The sequence below is a fragment of the Lupinus angustifolius genome, chromosome LG19 (assembly GCF_001865875.1).
Source record: "Lupinus angustifolius cultivar Tanjil chromosome LG19, LupAngTanjil_v1.0, whole genome shotgun sequence".
NCBI classification, from domain to species: Eukaryota; Viridiplantae; Streptophyta; class Magnoliopsida; order Fabales; family Fabaceae; genus Lupinus; species Lupinus angustifolius.
The window spans coordinates 16,374,025-16,393,524 of NC_032027.1; the positions used below are offsets into that span (position 1 = coordinate 16,374,025).

The following is a 19,500-nucleotide window of genomic DNA, read 5'->3' on the forward strand; positions in this document are numbered from 1 at the left end:
TTTTCGTACAGGATCTGGTTTCAATTAGGTGAGTTTATTATTGAGATATTGAGAATGAAAAAAAAATTGTGGAACTGCCATTATATTATACTAGTGTGTACAGGCACTTCGTGCCTATTGGTGAATATTGTGTGATAGGATATATTAAATTTTTATATATTTTATTTTTGAATTAGAATGTATTTGTTATGTTCAGTGTACTTTATATTATATTTTTTGTGTATTTATGATAATTTTTTAAGGTGATATATGTGGTTAATTAATGTATTGGTGGTGGTTGCTTAGGATTATATAATTTTTTTGTAAAAATTAAATAATGTTAAGGGCAAAATAGGAAATGAAAATTACACCATGAGGGAAATGAAAAATAGTGTTTTTATTGTTTGCCACTTTGGCCCAAGTTGGCCACCGAAATGGAGAAGAAAGCTAAACCTATATTTTAGTACATAAGAAGTAAAATTAATTTTTTAACAAATCAGTCCCGTAGCTCAGTTGGTTAGAGCGCTGGTCTTATGAGCCGGAGGTCGCGAGTTCGAGCCTCGCCGGGACTATTATTTTAATTTTCTCAAACTCTATAATGCAACGAATCATCACCCTCCACGTCAGATCATCCATCATTTCATGTAACCATGAGTTATAAGGAACCAATAGGCTCGCCTGTAGCTGATCAGCACAAGAAACCTTATGATCATCTTTCTCCTTCTGTCTTCATCTTTCCCATTAATAAATTATTACATTCTTAATAAGATATTATGAAACAAATCCTTTTTAAAAAAATGTGAATATTATTCTTCAAACGACAAATTATACTATACCATAAGCTTATGCGTGGGATATTTTTTTGGTGAAGTTGAATTTCTAGAGATGTTAAGATTTAATTGTTGATATTGAATTTTCTTTTGTTTCAAAGTATAAATAGTTGTTTTGAATTTATTATTAGTAACATGTTAATATTTTTTTGAGGTATATAAAGGTTGTTCACTCAAATTTCTTCTCCACATTTTTTTACATATAAAATAAAAGTGATGACTCATGAATTATATACAAAATTAATTATATGAAAAGTTAAGAAGATTTTATGCAAATTGTGAGGGCAAAATTAAATAGCTATGAGTATCCTAGTTTATTATTAAAAATAGTAAATATTCATTTTAGTCCTCATGTTTTTTGACCTTACTACTTTGATGCTTCAAAAAATAAAAACTCTAAATGGTCTCCAAAAGTTTTAAAAGTAGGTTATATTAGTTCTTTTTTGGGTCAAAATAATATCTACCGAATGTTATAAAATATGCTCAAAATGAATAACTTAACCTACATTTAAAATTTTGGGGGATCATTTTGAATTTTTCAATTTTTGAATGATTAAACTGGTAAGATAAAAAAACATGATAGAGAAATGAATATTTATTCTATTAAAAGATAATGTAAAACTTTTACAAATAGAGTTTGAATAAAAAATGTGGACCTCATGCGATTGTGAGTAGCAACTAGCAACCAATATTGACTTGAAATTGATCATACATTCATACATACCAATTAAATACACCAACAAAGACAAATGAATGTTAGAAAATAACATATCAATTCCAAAGCAAAAATAGCGTGCACTAATTGATGTAACACAAAAATATTGAAAAACAATATAGGATTATAAGATATGCAACCTATGATATAAGCCTAATATTGCATGGTGTATATTTGAGGATAACATTATATAATACATTCTTGGTCTTTTTGCGAATGTTCATCTCACAAAGTTTAAAATCTTTTATTTTATTTCTTTCAAAGCTTGCAAAAAAAACTCTTAAAGACACTAGTTATAATGTTTATAATGTTATATTGTATATGCCAATAGTGGTTTAGCTAAAAAAGATGTGGAGATTAAGGTTCAACAAACGATAATAAGTGATTGGAAGACACATTTCTCAACTCATTATCCATCACATGTTAATTATTAGTACCTCTTAAATTAATACAATATAGATAAATAATATACTAACTCTATAAAACACTTTAAGCTAATGATACATATCTCATAATCCCATAATCTGATAGTAGATGAATTTAAAATCTAAATATTGACAGTATAAAGTTTTTTACATTATCAGTATATTATCGACTATTGATTTGTATTACTTTTATTTGAGAGTTAATGGTAGTTAATAAATCAATGATACATACTTACATTATCATTGTATACATATTAAATCCGATATGCTGCATATATTTTGCATTTTTTAAGCATTAGTCATATGTATGTAATACTTTTAATATAATATATTTCTTAAAAAAAATTATAACTACGTGTATATTATTAAACTCTCTCACCTCAATTATTTATCCCTTATATTTTTTCGGTACATATTATCCATTCTATTTAAGGCTTAAAAATGTATCCGGTCAATTTTTGTTCTAATAAATTTTTTAATTATCCAACTTTAGTTTCTCCATAAATTAAAAATAAAAACTAATGGAACGTATGTAGTGTTGTTATGCTGGTTGTTTCTCACGTAACTTCTGGCTATTAATTATTTTTGACAAAAACTTTAATTGAGAGACTAACATTACATAATTAAAAAAAAGTTGGAGAATTACAATGATACATAAAAAAATAATTAAGAAATAAACTTCACACGTGAAAAAAAATTAAGGGACCAATATTATAATTTTGTTATTTATATAACTTCTTTAAATATTTGTAACAAACTTTTATACCTACTATTGTTTATATTTATCGTTGGTCAGTTTTTCAACTAAATTTTTGGAGCTGCTAGCTCCCTTTTGTCCACCGAAAAAAAAACTAAATAAAAAGGGAAATGGTTGTTCAAAACAAAGTTTCCTTTAATTATTGATCATAATATCTATGCACACATTATGTAAAAATTTATGTAAAATAATGTATCATCTATTATTCATTTATATTACTTTTATTTAACAGCCAATAATGATTCAAAATCAATAATAAATAATACAATAATAATATAAAAAATTCATACGCACCTGTTCATACATTTTCCCCCTTAATTATCTTTGTACTAACTTATGAGGAAAGCAAGATGTCCCAATCAATTGACACCAATGGTTCAGCTGTCAAATTTATCATTGTAATCTCTTCCTCTCTCTAAATTCACCAAATATATCTGACCAACTTTAATACATTATGATCCTATGGGGACTATACTTTCCTATTATATTCATCGGTTGAGGCTTTCACATAAATTATGATTAGATTTAGGAGTATTCATAACATTTTAGGTTACCAAATACAATCATGCAATATATTTCTAAAATAAAAAGTATAACATTATGTGTTTATAGAAATAAAATAGAGAGACTATAACAAGTTTATATATAAATTAAAGTACGCAATAAAGTGGTCCACATACAAAGAACACCATACACCATAACATCATTATGTATATTATTTTTATTTATTGAAGAATAATAACATATATAATGAAAATTTAAAAAGCTTATGAATACATATAAGTAATAATCATTCTATAAATTCCTCATATATATACACAAAAAAACTCAAATATACTTATAAATTAATCATTAATAAACTTTATAACACATATTACTTTCTATTATGATATAGAAGAATGTGTTTGATACTATTAAGAATTTGTTTTGGAGTTGAATTTTGGAGAGGAAGGAAGGGAAATGGAAGGTCTGAGAGTCATGAAATACACTTGTGAGATGACTCTCAAGCCTTCTCTTTCCCTTCATTTCCCTCCAAAATCTAACTCCCAAATAAACCCTAAGAGTATCTCAATCTTTTTGGGTAAGGAATTAATTTCTTTTGAGATTTGTGGTTGTCTATCCCAACAAGCATCAGCCCCAAGAATGAAACCATCAATCTTAAAAATCTAATAAAATCTTATATTACTAAACAAATACCTAGTTGATTTATGATATATAAGAATTTGCAAGAGCATATATCATTTTTCATATTTATATTAAGAAGGGGCCATGACTATCCACATTCTACACCCACCCTTTATTCCCTTTCTTATGACTTTTTCACATTCACATTCTCTCTCTTCTCACCTTTCCTTCTCTTCTACTTCTTCACTAATCTTATTTTCCCCAACACTCCTTTTTCCCATCTTCCATATCATTCTTGTTTCCTTAATTCAACACAAAGGACCCTCCTTTCAACACTTTACTCTTTCTTCTCTCAGGTATGTCATTCTCATCCACCCCAAGATGCATTTTTTCTTTCTTCTTACATGATTCTGAGATACCCATTTGCATCTTTAATTTTGGGTTGGTCATGTCAGCAATATATAGATTTTGATATACTTTGTTCTGTTTGATACTTGCTAGGAATGTGAATAAAGCATATTCTTTTGTTTTTCATTAGTTGTGTTGTTGATCCTTGTTCTTTATGTTCTGTTTGGTAGATCACAATATATGACTTTAAAGTGGAAAATGGAAATCACTACAGTGTGAGTTTCAATTTCTCTTGTATGGTTTGAAAAAAATGGAGTTGCTTGTTGGTATCAACTTCAACAGAATAGCCTATATTAATAGCTATAGTTATCTTCAATATGTGCAATTTAGTGATTTCTGTTTACTGTGTTACAAAATCTGATTCAGCCTCATAGCTGTATACTTTTCTAATCTTAATGTGATTCTGATAGAATCCACCTTTTATTGTATCTGTAACATAGTGATGTAGAAATTGCATATAATTCGGTGGAGTTGATTACAAACAACTTACACAGTAACATTTTGTTATGAAACTGTTAAAAGAATGTATTCTTACAGAGACTAATTTTGAACTTTGAAGTAGGCCTAAGCCTTTCACTGAATTATTTGAATTAAGGAGAAAAAACTAACAGTGGGGCACAGGAACTTAAATCAACATTGTTTTGCCATTTGTTTGTTTTTTTATGAATCTCTTATGGACTTATGGTTATGAACAAATTACTACATATGTATTTGTGGAGAGACATGCTAATGCTTCTTATATATTATTAAAAATACTCCCAGGTCTATTATAATTCGAGAGAAGTTACTTCACGTCAAGAATGGGTTCAGGCTATTGGTTTAAGAAAATAATTAGCTTAAGAAAAACAAAACAAGGAAGACCAAGGAAAGCAAAGGTACTGAGTGCACTTCATTTCAATTTTAACTTCTTTAACTAATCCTACCGAGACTAAGTTCAAGGAGTGTTAAACTGTTAATTTTTAACCTCTATATCAGCATTATTTTCCTCAACTACCAAATTAGTTTTTTGAACGTTTTGATAGTCATTCAACTTAATAACACTCTGAGACAGGGTACTTTAGCTCCGGAGAAACTAAGTTCACTGAAGTCGAACAACTATGCTGGAAAAGAGTCTAGTGGTTTAGCAAATGATATTAAAAGTGAAACTATTGCTGCGACAAAACTTAAAATAACTTCCCTCATGGTGTAATTTTCATTTCCTATTTTGCCCTTAACATTATTTAATTTTTACAAAAAAATCATATAATCCTAAGCAACCACCACCAATACATTAATTAACCACATATATCACCTTAAAAAATTATCATAAATACACAAAAAATATAATATAAAGTACACTGAACATAACAAATACATTCTAATTCAAAAATAAAATATATAAAAATTTAATATATCCTATCACACAATATTCACCAATAGGCACGAAGTGCCTGTACACACTAGTATAATATAATGGCAGTTCCACAATTTTTTTTTCATTCTCAATATCTCAATAATAAACTCACCTAATTGAAACCAGATCCTGTACGAAAACAAGACCACAACCTCACTCCTCACTTCACATGCGTCAACCGCAACCCCTTCACTCTCTTCGTTTTATATGCAGTAAGAAGAACCACTGTATTATTCACATTTCAATCTCACCCTTTTTCTTCTCTATTTCCAAAATCAAAATCTCCGTATCAGTTCAATCATGTTTTGTATTTTGAAGACCCATTTCTTCTCTAATTCGAAAATCAGAATCCAATTTTGTGTATAGGTTAGTTCTTAATTCCATCTTCAATTACTGTATACAATGAATACATTATCTATTTCACCTATTATGTTCAGTATAAGGCATTGAATCAGCCTTCTATCACGATTTCAAGATTGGTATTTTATATTAGGTTTATCATGTGTTTGTATAAAAGCTTCAAAGAACATTATTAGGAAAAGGTTCATTGTTTTCTTCTCAATTGTGTTTTGCAATTTGTTCTTATCTATACTTGCCTATTAATTGTTCTAAACTTTCGTTGTTAGTTTCCTCGGAATGTTTTGTTTTTTTAAAAGTTAATTTACCTTAGGTTTCCCTTTTACAGTACATATCTATGGTAGGGTTTTTTCAATGTTTTAAATTGCATTCCGCAACTGTGTGGCCGCAATATTACAGTTTCGCGAGACTCTGCAACGGCATTGTGACTACATTTTCCCACACTTACAGTAAGTGCAACCTAACCACAACTTCAATCACAATCATAATTTAAAACATTGAGGGTTTTGTTTTATGAGAAAATTTAGGCAGAAAATAAACAAGTTTTCTTAGATGCTTACTTCATGTGTACTATATCATTCATGTTTACTTGTATTTCTTTGTTTTGCATGTTTCCAGAAGAAAAGAAAAAGAATATTGCTTGCTTTGTTGGAAACCCATTGAGATTGGAACTGGACTGTAGGCATATTAGAAACTAACTTGCTTTGCTTCACTTGATTTTGCCAATGGTCAATGGGTATTTAGTAGAAACCAAATTCTCTTGATATGTAAATCCATGAGTTTCTAACTTCTATGCTCAGACAAAGAAAAGTGAGGTTGACTGGTTCTTTAGTTTGGGTTGAATAGAGATTGCTGTAATTGTTCTGAACTGGTTCTCATTGAACTCTGGAATAATTGTATATCACCGTTTGCTAATAATCTATATGCTCAGCCCCTAAGTTTGCCTTCTTTCTGGAATTGCATGAATATTTTGTTTCTTAGCTGCATCAGATGAATAATTTTAATTGTATAACCAAATATGCCGTGGAGTAATCTAACTGTAATTTAAAGCAACACAAACTCAAATATTAGGAAAACCAGTAAGTTCTCTTTTCACCATTTGGCTTTGCCTACCTTATGATCAGAAATTATTGTATAGACCTAATCACTCTGACATCAATCTTTTAGATGTAAAATAGTTCTATGCTGCAGAAATTTATGCAGAGTTTTGAGATTTTAACGATTAATGATAATAGTGTCAACATTGTAATAGCTCATGTATGCTATAAGATCTGTGTAGTGTACGTCTACAAAAACAATTCTACCCTATGACAGTATTTCACTTTACAGGGTAGTCAGATACTGAGGTGGTCATTCATGTCTCTCTCCTCCAAACTTCCACACCAGTTCAACCTCATTAGGACTTTTGTGAATGCAAAGGTCAAATGGGTCCGAGACCCATATCTTGATACTGCAGTCTTGAAAGAGAAAGATCTCAAACAAGTAATTGCCCTCAAGAATCAAATCATCTCATCTCCTTCCAAATCCCTCTCCATGTACACCGCATCTCCGCTAAAAGATCCCCTCAATCTTCCGAATACAACTACCAAATTTGTCAACAATTATCGTTGTGTTTTCACACAATTCCAACCCACTTCTGCTTTCCTTCCTCATGTAAAGCTCACTCCTCAAGCCTTATCCGTCCACAATGAGGAAATGTCTGTCCACAACTCTTCAGATAACCGTAAAGACACTGTTCAGAGGCTCACAAGGTTTCTTATGCTTGCTGGCATGAGACAATTGCCTCTTTATGTAATTGATAAGCTTAAATGGGATCTGGGACTTCCTCATGATTATGTTACGACCCTTTTGGCTGACTACCCTGATTATTTTGATGTTTGTGGTGTGGAGGATCCATCATCTGGAAAAGAATTGCTTGCTTTAGAGCTTATTTCATGGAGAAAAGAGCTTTCTGTGTCTGAGTTGGAGAAGAGTGCAATGGGCTTGGATTACAGTGGGGATAAAAGAAGACATGATATTGTGTTTCCCATGTTTTTTCCAAAAGGTTTTGATTTACAGAAGAGGGTGAGCACTTGGGTTGAAAATTGGCAAACGTTGCCTTATATTTCTCCATATGAAGATGCATTTCATCTTGACACAAACAGTGATCAGGCAGAGAAGTGGACTGTGGCAATTCTGCATGAGTTGCTTTCTCTTCTAGTGTCAAAGAAGACAGAGAGAAGGAACTTGCTTTCTTATGGACAGTGTTTGGGGTTGGGCTCAAGATTCGAGAAGGCTTTGGTTCATCACCCTGGTATATTTTACATTTCCAATAAGCTGACTACTCAGACGGTTGTGCTCAGGGAGGCTTATAGAAAGGATTTTTTGGTCAAAAAACATCCATTGATGGGTATGAGATATAGGTATATTCACCTCATGAATAAGATTCAGAAGCATCGTGAACAAGTTGGATTGAAGGATGACAATAAATTGAACCTGTGCTATAGAACTTGAAGTAGTTTCCAATTCAAATTATCCAACTTATCAATTTAAATTGGATTTTCAAAATACTGATTAAGTTGTGTACCTTTGAAACGTATTGGCTGCAAGTTCAAAAACAAATGTATAATTTTTAATTTCCACACCTCACTAAGTGGGAGACTCGTGTATGGGTCACCCTTTTTCAGTGTTTATAACTTAATATTTATTTGTGTGTAGTTGCAGCCATGACAGTAGCTGATCACAAGTTCACAACCATATTGCCATTATTGTGGCCGTGATTCTTCTCACTCGCAAAATTCCTGTTCGCTCACACTAAACACTTCGGACTGTCAAGTGAGGGGGCCTATTTGTGTCCTTCACCAATCACATACATATAAGCATTTGATTAGTTGACTTAGTTCCTCTTGCTTTGTCACACAACCATACAGAAAAGGGTTTTTTTGCATGTCTCTGTTCAGAAGCCCAATTGTTTCTCATTGCCAAATCTTGTAGCAAACACATTTTCCAGCCAACCTCGCCCTTTTCGCATCTTCTGTTTGCTCCTGAGTTACTAGTCCTCTGTTTTGCAGCATCTCTTTGCACATTAATTAAAAGTCCTCTGCTTCACAGCTTCTGTTGTCATCTGAGTTTGAGGTCCTCTGTTTTCGGATCTTTCAGCCCTATGTTTGGAAAGATTCATCCCTCTCCTGCTGTTGTTATTGAGTTATTGTTATTACTCATGCCTTAGGCAATGTTGTCTGTGTCTTTATGCCATGACTTCTGAGAACTAATGAGGAGTATGTCTTAAAGTTTTGAGTACTTTATGATTTTTGACCATATATTATGTGTATCTGCTATTCTGGTGAAGCGGCCGCTTTGCAGTCCACTACACTGCTCTAGAGTTTTTGGGATCTCCGTAATCCATATTAACTACTTTGGTAAAAATGTAAATGTTGTGGAACTATGCATAGACTGCTACTGGAACTCAGGATAACTATTGAGTTTATTTGCAATTTTTGAATCCTTGATTACAGTTTGGTTTTTTGTTCGTGTTATCAACAATGATAGCATTACCATTTTAAACTTGCAAAGGGCTCTTCATTGCTACATATTGCAAAATAAGTAGGCAACACAAAAGCTTATATTAATCAATATATACCTCCATCCTCTTTGAACTGGGTTAGGACTTAGGATAAATGATCAAATGTCCTGTTTTGTACATATAATGCTGCTCTTTGATGGCTATCAGCTGGCTTGGGTCAACCTGTTTCAATGGACCAAATCATAATTATTCACTTTTAGATCTATATATAAATATTTTTTTATTTTTATAATTTGTCATAAATTTGCATGATTCCTACAAATCTTGTGCTGCATTTTTTTGGGTGTGTTTTTAGGACCTTTGAATTGCATGAATTGTGAATGTAAATTATTGCTTCATTTCATTTGTAATTTACATATGGTTGAGCCATTGCTAAAGCACCATCCTAAGTTCATTTTCTAATATTTATGCAGCTAAGGTGAAAGTGGCTGCCAGACACTAGTTAAACTGTTAATTTTTAACCTCTATATCAGCATTATTTTCCTCAACTACCAAATTAGTTTTTTGAACGTTTTGATAGTCATTCAACTTAATAACACTCTGAGACAGGGTACTTTAGCTCCGGAGAAACTAAGTTCACTGAAGTCGAACAACTATGCTGGAAAAGAGTCTAGTGGTTTAGCAAATGATATTAAAAGTGAAACTATTGCTGCGACAAGGATCCAAACTGCATTTCGGGCTTACAAGGTATACCAAGCTGAAAGTTTTTCAGATATAAGTTCTTAAAGTACAGGCTAGCTCCAATCTGACTTAATTGATTGAGCATATCCCTAGCAAGCATACTGCTGTCATGCACTACTCATGCTGCTGTATGCTGACATTCATGTTGCATTTTAGAGGGTATTACTTTGTCTAATAAATATCATGACAATAAATTACTATACCTTACTATATTTGTATTGCATAATTCAAGATATATACACCATATTTGATGGTTATGGTAGGAGATTTGAAAATGTATTTTTTTGTGAACATAGTAAATATAACATTTTAAAGGGGTGTTGCGAGAATCGAACTCACAACCTCTCGCACCCGAAACGAAAATCATACCACTAGACCAAACACCGTCTTTGATTGCTAGATGTCATTAAATCAATTTGGAGTGTGCTTAACTTTATAAATCAAATGCTAAAGTATACTCGGACAAATAAATTATGGTAGTAAAGTTTAATCTTTTTTTGGTACTACCAACGTTATCCCCTCAACTTATGGGTAAGGAACTAATCCCTTTCAGGGCGCGTGACTGCCCCTCCCAACAAGTGTCGCTCACAGGAATCGAACTCTTGAACTTTTGATCTTTCTGGGGATCTAGAGGGGTCTTACACTATTAGACCAACGCTTTGTTGGATACCCTTTCTTTTCACCATTTTACTAAATTCATGTTCACAGGATTAGGAGCTCAAATATGGATATTTTTCTTGATATTCTTATGTTTGAAGTGGATTTTGGACTCTGCTCTTGTTTGAGTCTTGATTAATGTCTTACTATGCATGACACTTGTTATTATATCAGGGATGTAAGCTTGTATTAACTCTTAGTTGTAATAGTACATATCTTTGTTAATATCTTCTGCTGAGTTTTGTTTTCAATTATGACTTTTAAACTTTCCAGGCTAGAAAAACTCTACGTCTCTTAAAAGGGGTAACGAAGCTAAAGATCCTAACACAAGGTTACTCAGTTAAAAAGCAAGCCAATACAGCTATAACTTACCTTCATTCATGGAGCAATATACAGGCTGAGATTAGAGCTCGCCGGCTGTGTATGGTGACAGAAGATAGGATCCGGCGGAAGAAACTAGAGTCTCAATTAAAACTTGAGGCAAAAATCCATGATCTCGAGGTATAACCTTTAGCTTGCCCTAATTCCTTATGTTTGTTTCGACGATAAAATATTTCTTCTGCAATATCTGTGGCAAAAAGAAAAATGTGTATTTAGATTAGTGCTTAAGATATCTTACCATTTAATAGTTAATAGTGGTTGAATTATTTTGTAGACACATGAGCTTTTTAAAATTCGTTTCAGTTAATCATTTTTCTGAGCACTTAAATTATAGGTTGAATGGTGTGGAGGTTCTGTAACCATGGAGGAAACCCTTGGAAGGATTCATCAGAGAGAAGAAGCAGCAGTTAAGCGAGAAAGAGCCATGGCATATGCCTTCTCTCATCAGGTAGGTTAGTCGTAATGTTAGGAATGTCTCGTTATTTTGTTTTACCTGATCCAACTGAAAATCAGATGCATATCTTATGAATCACAGTGGAGGGCCAATGCTAGTCAGAGCCAAGTGCTAGGTAATTATGAAGTTAGCAAAGCTAACTGGGGTTGGAGCTGGAAGGAACGCTGGATAGCTGCACGTCCATGGGAAAGCCGTGTTCCTAGCATATCCATTAACCTACCGAAGAAAGCTCAAATTTCGCCGTCAAGCAAGGTTCAGAAGGATAAGAGCACATCAAAACCTCAAACACCTGCTGCAGTCAAAACTCCTACGAATGCAAAAGGAACATCCCCTTTAGGTAATGCAAAAGGGACTACAAAAGCTAGGAGATTGTCTTACCCTACGACAGAAAAAACTGTGGTGCATGAAGGAGTGCAATGAGTCCTAACTCCTATGGAGTGATTGCTAAAACAAAGCACATTTTTAAGTACCAAACCACCTATTTATTATTCATTGAATTTCTTCCAGTTTGTGCATATGAATGCGGCTGAAATTCAAACCACTTTAGAGAATCATGTGGGTGTGATTGTTGATTGTTTCTGTTTATTATCATTTTTAATCTTTTATGTTCAAAAGAAAGAGGCAAATTGTAGATAGAACAATACCCATTTTTTCTTCTGTCTTTTGGTGTAATAGATAATTTCTAAGATGTGAGACATGTTGGTGATTTCACTATGCTTTGTTATTACTATACTGAGATTGGCTTGTGCACCCTATATATTTCCAAGTGTATTATTTTGTAGCTTTGTTTTCTCCTCTGTCTTGTCCAAAACTCTAAGTAGACCTAATATTTTGTTTTACAAGACTTTTATGAAGTGATATGGACTTAAAGTAATACAGTTTTTTTAGTTGATAGTATATAGTAAATTAGTAATAGTTATGCCCAAGTAGCATAATGCCCATGCATTGAAGAACACAAATACCAGTCTTATACTTATATAGTGCTAAAAAATGAAACTTTACACCTTATAATTGGATATATGACTTCAAAAGTCAACTAGTTCATATGCAGGAAGAGAGTACAGAATTTATGTACAGACTTTTTTGGGGGCCATTTCAAGCAATTGAATTTTTAAAGCAGAATAGTAGTACATAATACATAAAAAAATTCACATACTCAGTTTCTGAATAGCACTGATGATGGGTGAATATAAACTTCTTGTGATCCTCTTAACGTCTTGTACATCCCTTTATTACTGTATACCTTTTAGCAAGGTACAGAAACAAACAAAATATGAAAGGTAAATTATTTTCTTTCCCACAAAATTTGTGCCAATTTTTTAGCTCATAGTAAGTATAATCTACAAATTATTGCTGGTTACTAGCAAGTTGCAAGATGGCAGAAACATTGATAAAAAGTAACTTTTTTTCCTCTTTATATATTGTTTTATGCAAACTTTTCAATAATACAAGGGATATAGTGCCACTTATGAGTTGCAAAACTCTAAAAAAATGTGGTTAGTAATGATTGCTTCTTCAATTGGAATACTTTGCTTTTGCAAACTAATTCTAAGGAGCATGCTGGTTCTGATGTACCACAGGGGAGAACATAAAAAGCAGCTTTTGCATGAGAAGTACCAAGCGTATGGTTATTTCTTGTGTTTGTTATGACCTCAACCTATAAATTTGGAGGAATAGGCTTTGTGAGTGCTTGCAACCCCTTCCTCTCATTTTGATTCTTTACTTTTACACTTTCAGTTTTGCCTTGTTTTACAATGTATCTCAGATGAGTTCATTAGTAAAACATTTTGCTCTATATAGACAATAATGATTGTTGTTGTGTATGTCATTAATTCTCTGAACTTTTGTTCTCTAGATTCTTTGACAGAGTCCATGGAGAAAATCTTCACATGTTTATGAAATACTAGTTGCAAAAGTTCAACTGAACACAAGTCAAAGATGCAAAACTTAAGGTTGTTATTTACAGAAGAACCACAGCCACAAAAATGTTCTAAAACTCCATGTCGAGTATATTGTAAGAGTTTATTTGCGAGTTGGTTTTTGGAGGAAAATGGAAGGCTTCAGTGCCATGTCTCTTTCCCTTCCTCTCCCTCCAAAACCTAACTCGCAAATGAACCCTAAAAGAATAAAATCACTTTGTTGATTTTTATGTCTGCCATAACGCATATGCAAAAACAGACACTTCTTGTTTTGTCTGAGGCCTGATGCCAAGGCCAAACCTTGTCTTAACTCTTAAGATTCAAAGTTTCTAGTCTAGTTGTTTTGTCTCATAAACTTGTGGAGATGAGGTTTTATCTTTATCTATTTGGTTTATCTGTGGTGTTGGGCTCTTTAAAATCAAGAATTGCTGTACTATTTTGTCACATTAATATGTCAGTAGTAATTTAAAAGATTTATGTATCTGATTTTTAATAAAAGTCATCCTATAAAACCCATTTTTGTTAAGAAACTAGTTGAGTTTTGTAAATTAGAAAATTAATACTAGTTAGCATGAGCCTTTTTGTTAAGACCAACTGATACCAAGTCATTTCATACAAAAAGGTTATTTGCACCAGTTCATCTATATTCTTATATATTATTCTCATTGCATGTTTAATAGGAGAACTAATGATGTCTTTGTTTACTAATCTTATAATCATTTAACTAAGGAAGTATTAAATATTTTTAAGTTATTAAATGTTCATATTTGTTTTTCCATTTTATACTTTCTATTTCAAGTTATTATGAGGATATTGCTCTATATATGGTGATCAACTTCTTGGGATTCCAATGGTCTCATGCCACATTTCCTTCAACATCAGAATCTTAGTCTCCCTGTTATTTTCATCTAGAAACCATAACAATATCCCTACATCCAAGACTATTCCTTGCTTGGTTAATGAGCTGCAGGTTCCTACAAGTGTTCTAATCTTATAAAGTGGGACCATAAGAATATTCTTATACGTGCTATGACTAGCCTTTTATGGTCCGTTTGCAAGTCGGGTTTTGGAGGGGAAGGAAAGGAAAGGGAAGACTTTAGAGTCATGAAGTACACTTGTGAGATGGCTCTGGAGTCTTCCCTTTCCTTTGCTTCCCCCCAAACCCAACTCATAAATAGACCCTTAGTATCTTTCGAGTTCTGACACCAAACTTTGTCTAGTACTAGTATGGAGTCAACAACTTCATAGTTGACAAAGTCAAAGGTTGAAGTTGTATGTTCCTTCCAAAATCCTTGGCATCAAAGTACTACTAAAAGTTCTCTTTCCATTCTCTAACTTTCCTTAAAGTTTACTCATATTGCATATATACCAGAAGAAGCAAAAGATATAGAAGCAAAATGCATTTCCCTTCAACTATCCCTCTATCACTTGCAAGAATTTGGATACCCCTTAACTTACTCATCTCCTTTGTTCTCATTAACTGCTATCTAGTCGAGGCTACAAATGCAGACAACGAAGTTATATCTATTGGGGCTATCATTGATGGTAATTCTCGTATCGGGAAAGAACAGAAAGTAGCCATGGAAATTGCAGCTCAAAGTTACAATAACACTACAAAGTCCTTCAAGTTGGCTCTCTATTTCCGGAACTCCACGAAAGGTCCCCTGACGGCCATCTCGCTTGGTTAGTATCTTTAGCACTGTCAAATGCCAACCAGCTTCAAGGACACTGGATAATGAATCAAAAATGAAAAACTCTTACTGAGAAGTGGTTCTTTCAAATTTCCAATATATTAAGCGTATCATTTTCTAATAAATCTTAACTACTATACCAAGGTGTAGTTATCAATACCCTTTAGCATTTTCTAAGAAAAAGATTACATTTTTAATGTGTTTGGGTTAAATTTCTTAAATATGCATAAATTGGAGAACGTGACACCATTTCTTGCAGCTGAAGAAATGATTAATACACAGAAGGTGCAAGTGATTATAGGGATGCACACATGGTCAGAAGCAGCTCTAGTTTCTGAAATTGGAAGCCAAGCTCAAGTTCCAATAATTTCCTTTGCAGGACCTACCATTACCCCACCATTGATGCAAATTCGATGGCCTTTTCTAGTGACTCTGGCTAACAATGGTACATCATATATAGAATGCATTGCAGATATAGTTCAAGCTTATAGCTGGCAAAGAGTAGTAGCCATTTATGAAGATGATGCATACGGTGGAGATTATGGTAAGCTAGCACTGCTATCTGAGGCCCTCCAAGATGTAAGTTCAATGATTGAATACCGTTTGGCTCTTCCACCAATTTCTTCTCTACATGATCCAAAAGAGTCAATACGCGAAGAGCTTCAAAAGTTAATGATGCAAACACAATCTCGGGTGTTCATTGTGCTGCAATCATCATTAGAAATGGTAATTCATTTGTTCAAAGAAGCTTCAACAATGAGACTTGTGGATAGAGAATCAGTTTGGATAATTCCTGAAAGCATAACTAATTTGCTCGATTCTGTCAATAAATCTGTTATTCCCTATATGGAGGGAGCTTTAGGAATTAAGACATATTACTCTGAAAGGAGCAGTGAGTATCAAGATTTTGAGGCTCAGTTCCGGAGAACATTTTTGGCCAAGAATTCTGAGGAAGATAACCGGTACCCTGGATTTTATGCTTTGCAAGCACATGATAGCATTAAAATTGTCACTCAAGCAGTGGACAGAATGACTAAGAACAACAATAGCAGCCCAAATAATTTATTAAGAGAAATATTGTCTAGCAACTTCCATGGTTTAAGTGGCCAAATTAAATTTGAAGCCGGACAACTCTTGCGAAGTCCTATGTTACAGATAGTAAATGTGATTGGTAAGAGTTACAAAGAACTATGCTTTTGGACTCAACAACAGAGTTTCAACACAAGCCTCCCTACTGAACAAGGCGGGGATAATGTTGCTGGCAATACAGAATGTTTCCAAGGTGTACACTGGCCTGGGAATTTGCAGCGAGATCCAAAGGGCTGGAACATGCCTTCGGTACAAAATCGATTGAAAATCGCAGTCCGAAGCAGAACTTCATTTGCCAAGTTTGTCAAGGTTGATGATCAAAACAACTATAGTGGATTCTGCATTGATATTTTTGATCTTGTGCGTGGACTTTTGAAATATGATCTGCCATTTGATTATTATCCCATTAATGGAACCTATGACGATTTGGTTCGACTTGTCTATAACAAGGTACCAAATATCTTCTTTCATTCTTTACTTTTTCACACTTCTTCTCTGATAGACAGTTAAATTTTTTACTTCTTTCATCATGATCTTTAGTTTTTCTTTTTACCCTTTAGAATCCCATCATTTTTGTATAAAATGAAATGTTTTCTTTTGATCAAGTGCAATGAACTTTTTATACTAAACATTGCTCTCTGTTTGCATATCCTCCCTTTCACTTGAAGATTTTCCTGGATTTATATAGGGACAGGTATCCCTTTATGTGATGAAGTGCATTATAATTAATAGAAAAGTTTGTAAATGTGACAGTGCAATATAATTAGCAAAGAGGAAAAAAACTAAATAGCACCAAGTACAACTTAACTATTAACAACTTTTGAATACCAATTTGTTTTTTTGTTTATTGATTTGGAACATTCTTATGATTGTCATGTGGATTAACAATGATGGAAGACTTATGATGCTGCAATTGGAGACATGACCATACTAGAGGAAAGATTGCAGTATGTGGATTTTACTGTGCCATATGCAGAATCAGGATTGTCGATGATAGCTCCAACAAAGTCCGAAGAGTCAACATGGTTGTTTACAAAGCCTTTTACCTGGGAATTGTGGATGGTTACAGGTGCCATCTTGATTTACACAATGTTAGTAGTTTGGTACCTTGAGAGAAAACCAAATCCCGATTTTCATGGCAACTGGAAGAGCCAAATCAGCACCGCTCTTTGGTTTACCTTCTCCTCTCTTTTCTTTGCTCATAGTAAGTAACTGAGTACCATAATCTGCTCTTTGGATAGCATATGTTGTTCCATAAAATGTGTCACGGTCCTTTCTCATGGATTCTGATTGTCAAGAAACGTCATCTTTCATAATCACTCCTTAATAATTATTAGATATTCAAATCAATTTGATCAATCAGAATCTATGAGACAACTTTGCTATACTTTAAGCGACGGTAGATGTTGTCCTTAAAGAACGCTTCTGGTTAGATACTATGCATTTTCCCCTAAACTCGATTAATGTCAATGTTTTCATCATGCAGGGGAAAAAATGCATAGCAACTTGACTCGCGTGGTGATGGCGTCATGGCTCTTTCTAGTTTTGATTCTTAACTCAAGCTACACTGCTAGTCTTTCTTCAATGCTCACAGTTAAACAACTGCAACCAAATGTCACAGACATTCAGTGGCTGAAGAGGAACAATATGAAAATTGGTTGTGATGGCGACTCATTTGTTAGGTCTTACCTAGAGAAAGTAGAGAAGTTCAAGCCAGAGAACATCATAAACTTTACTGATGAATATACTTATGCTGATGCATTTGCTAATAAAAGCATAGCAGCTGCATTTCTTGAACTTCCATATGAAAAAGTATTCATTGGTGAATACTGCAACAGATTTGCTGGCTTCACTCCTATAAACAGATTTGGAGGATTAGGCTTTGTAAGTGATAATACCACTATACCTTTTTCCATCCTTCATGAAATACATTATGAAAAACTTACATTTTTCAATTGAATTGGTTGAAATGATTAAAGGATAATAATCCTATGTCATGGATTTTAATTGGTTGGAATGATTAAAGGATCCAACGATTAGTAACGATAAACGATAAGAGATGATATTTTTTCACCAATCTGAATCCATGACGCAAGATTATGACGACAAATTAATATGTGACTACCCTTTATTGAATTAAGTCGCAATTAATATTTATTTTGTCTTATTGTGTAACATAATTATTTTTTGTATTGATTTCAAATAATTCAATGCAGATATTCCAAAAAGGTTCACCCTTAACTAGAGATGTTTCTAAAGCTATATTACATCTCTCAGCAAATGCAGAGCTGAAGAGATTGGAAGAAAAGTGGTTGATTAATTCAAAGGAATGTTCCATGAACATGACCTCCAACAATGATACAGATAGTTTGAACCTTGGAAGCTTATGGGTTCTATATGTAATTTCTGGTGCAACTTCCACCATTTGTGTTATACTATCAACCATCCAGTGGCTAAAATCTAGTTACCAACATCAACATGTGGCACCAATAACCAATGATGCCACACCAAGTGATGAAGATGATAGTATGTTGAAAAGTGTAATAACACTTTCAAAGCAGATTTCTAGCAAAAGGGTCATTAATGCAAGTGAGGATTATGTTAGCACTGTTGATACTATTGAACATTGGGAGGAAATTGCTGCTCCAGTGCATGAAATCTTAGTTCTTAATTCTCCACCACCACCATTAGAGGTGCAAATCAACTCCTGATGTACATGGCTTATGTTTATGTCAATGTAAATTTGGTATATGTTTTTTAGAAAATATTTGACCAAGAAAATTGAGGAGGCAAAATGCAAACTTGATTAATGCCCAACTTAGTTTAACCAAAGTTTAAATCATAGGTCATTAAATGGACACAATGGTGGTTCCATATCTATATAACACCATGAGATTTTTCCACCCTGCGCATCACAAAAGTGTTCTGCTTTCAGTTAAATGAAGCTATATGAATTTTAATTATTTTTTAATACAAATAAATTACACTTAAGAATATAGTATTATTTTTATTTGAAACATTCAAATCAAATTAGCATTTTAGTTAACTCTTTCATTTGCTATTTTTTCAAAACAAAA

At 33.2% G+C, this 19,500-nt stretch overlaps 3 protein-coding genes and 1 non-coding gene across 6 annotated transcripts; all 4 read left to right on the forward strand.

The window, feature by feature from the left end:
* On the forward strand, positions 478-551 carry TRNAI-UAU. The gene has a single exon. It is a non-coding gene; the product is annotated as a tRNA-Ile (tRNA).
* LOC109334349 (protein IQ-DOMAIN 1-like) lies at positions 5,040-12,505 on the forward strand. The gene is made up of 5 exons (XM_019570073.1): positions 5,040-5,114; positions 10,101-10,238; positions 11,163-11,390; positions 11,605-11,718; positions 11,806-12,505. Exons 1-5 carry the CDS (start codon positions 5,040-5,042, stop codon positions 12,142-12,144), a joined length of 894 nt encoding a protein of 297 aa, XP_019425618.1. The 3' UTR covers positions 12,145-12,505.
* On the forward strand, positions 5,683-9,996 carry LOC109334344 (protein ROOT PRIMORDIUM DEFECTIVE 1-like). Of its 3 annotated transcripts, none has more exons than XR_002106088.1 (2): positions 5,683-5,998; positions 9,965-9,996. XR_002106088.1 is itself a non-coding variant. In XM_019570063.1 (1 exon), exon 1 carries the CDS (start codon positions 7,346-7,348, stop codon positions 8,480-8,482), a length of 1,137 nt encoding a protein of 378 aa, XP_019425608.1. In that variant the 5' UTR covers positions 6,078-7,345; the 3' UTR covers positions 8,483-8,654. The 3 variants fall into 3 exon arrangements, 1 of the variants encoding a protein (XP_019425608.1); XR_002106087.1 differs by lacking the exon at positions 5,683-5,998 and adding an exon at positions 6,078-8,591 and having other exon boundaries at positions 9,965-9,983; XM_019570063.1 differs by lacking the exons at positions 5,683-5,998; positions 9,965-9,996 and adding an exon at positions 6,078-8,654.
* Positions 14,538-19,323, forward strand: LOC109334343 (glutamate receptor 2.7-like). The gene is made up of 5 exons (XM_019570062.1): positions 14,538-15,326; positions 15,594-16,873; positions 17,321-17,627; positions 17,910-18,307; positions 18,640-19,323. The coding sequence occupies exons 1-5, from the start codon at positions 15,041-15,043 to the stop codon at positions 19,132-19,134; spliced, it is 2,766 nt and encodes a 921-aa protein (XP_019425607.1). The 5' UTR covers positions 14,538-15,040; the 3' UTR covers positions 19,135-19,323.

What these genes read in the sequence shown, in the direction of transcription:
- LOC109334349 (XM_019570073.1), top strand. Translation starts at nt 5,040, where the DNA reads ATGGGTTCAGGCTATTGGTTTAAGAAAATAATTAGCTTAAGAAAAACA. An exon ending in GAAGACCAAGGAAAGCAAAG is followed by an intron (nt 5,115 to 10,100) that starts GTACTGAGTGCA and finishes ACTCTGAGACAG; the next exon opens with GGTACTTTAGCTCCGGAGAA. An exon ending in CATATGCCTTCTCTCATCAG is followed by an intron (nt 11,719 to 11,805) that starts GTAGGTTAGTCG and finishes TATGAATCACAG; the next exon opens with TGGAGGGCCAATGCTAGTCA.
- LOC109334344 (XM_019570063.1), top strand. Translation starts at nt 7,346, where the DNA reads ATGTCTCTCTCCTCCAAACTTCCACACCAGTTCAACCTCATTAGGACT.
- LOC109334343 (XM_019570062.1), top strand. Translation starts at nt 15,041, where the DNA reads ATGCATTTCCCTTCAACTATCCCTCTATCACTTGCAAGAATTTGGATA. An exon ending in CCTGACGGCCATCTCGCTTG is followed by an intron (nt 15,327 to 15,593) that starts GTTAGTATCTTT and finishes CATTTCTTGCAG; the next exon opens with CTGAAGAAATGATTAATACA. An exon ending in TTCGACTTGTCTATAACAAG is followed by an intron (nt 16,874 to 17,320) that starts GTACCAAATATC and finishes CAATGATGGAAG; the next exon opens with ACTTATGATGCTGCAATTGG.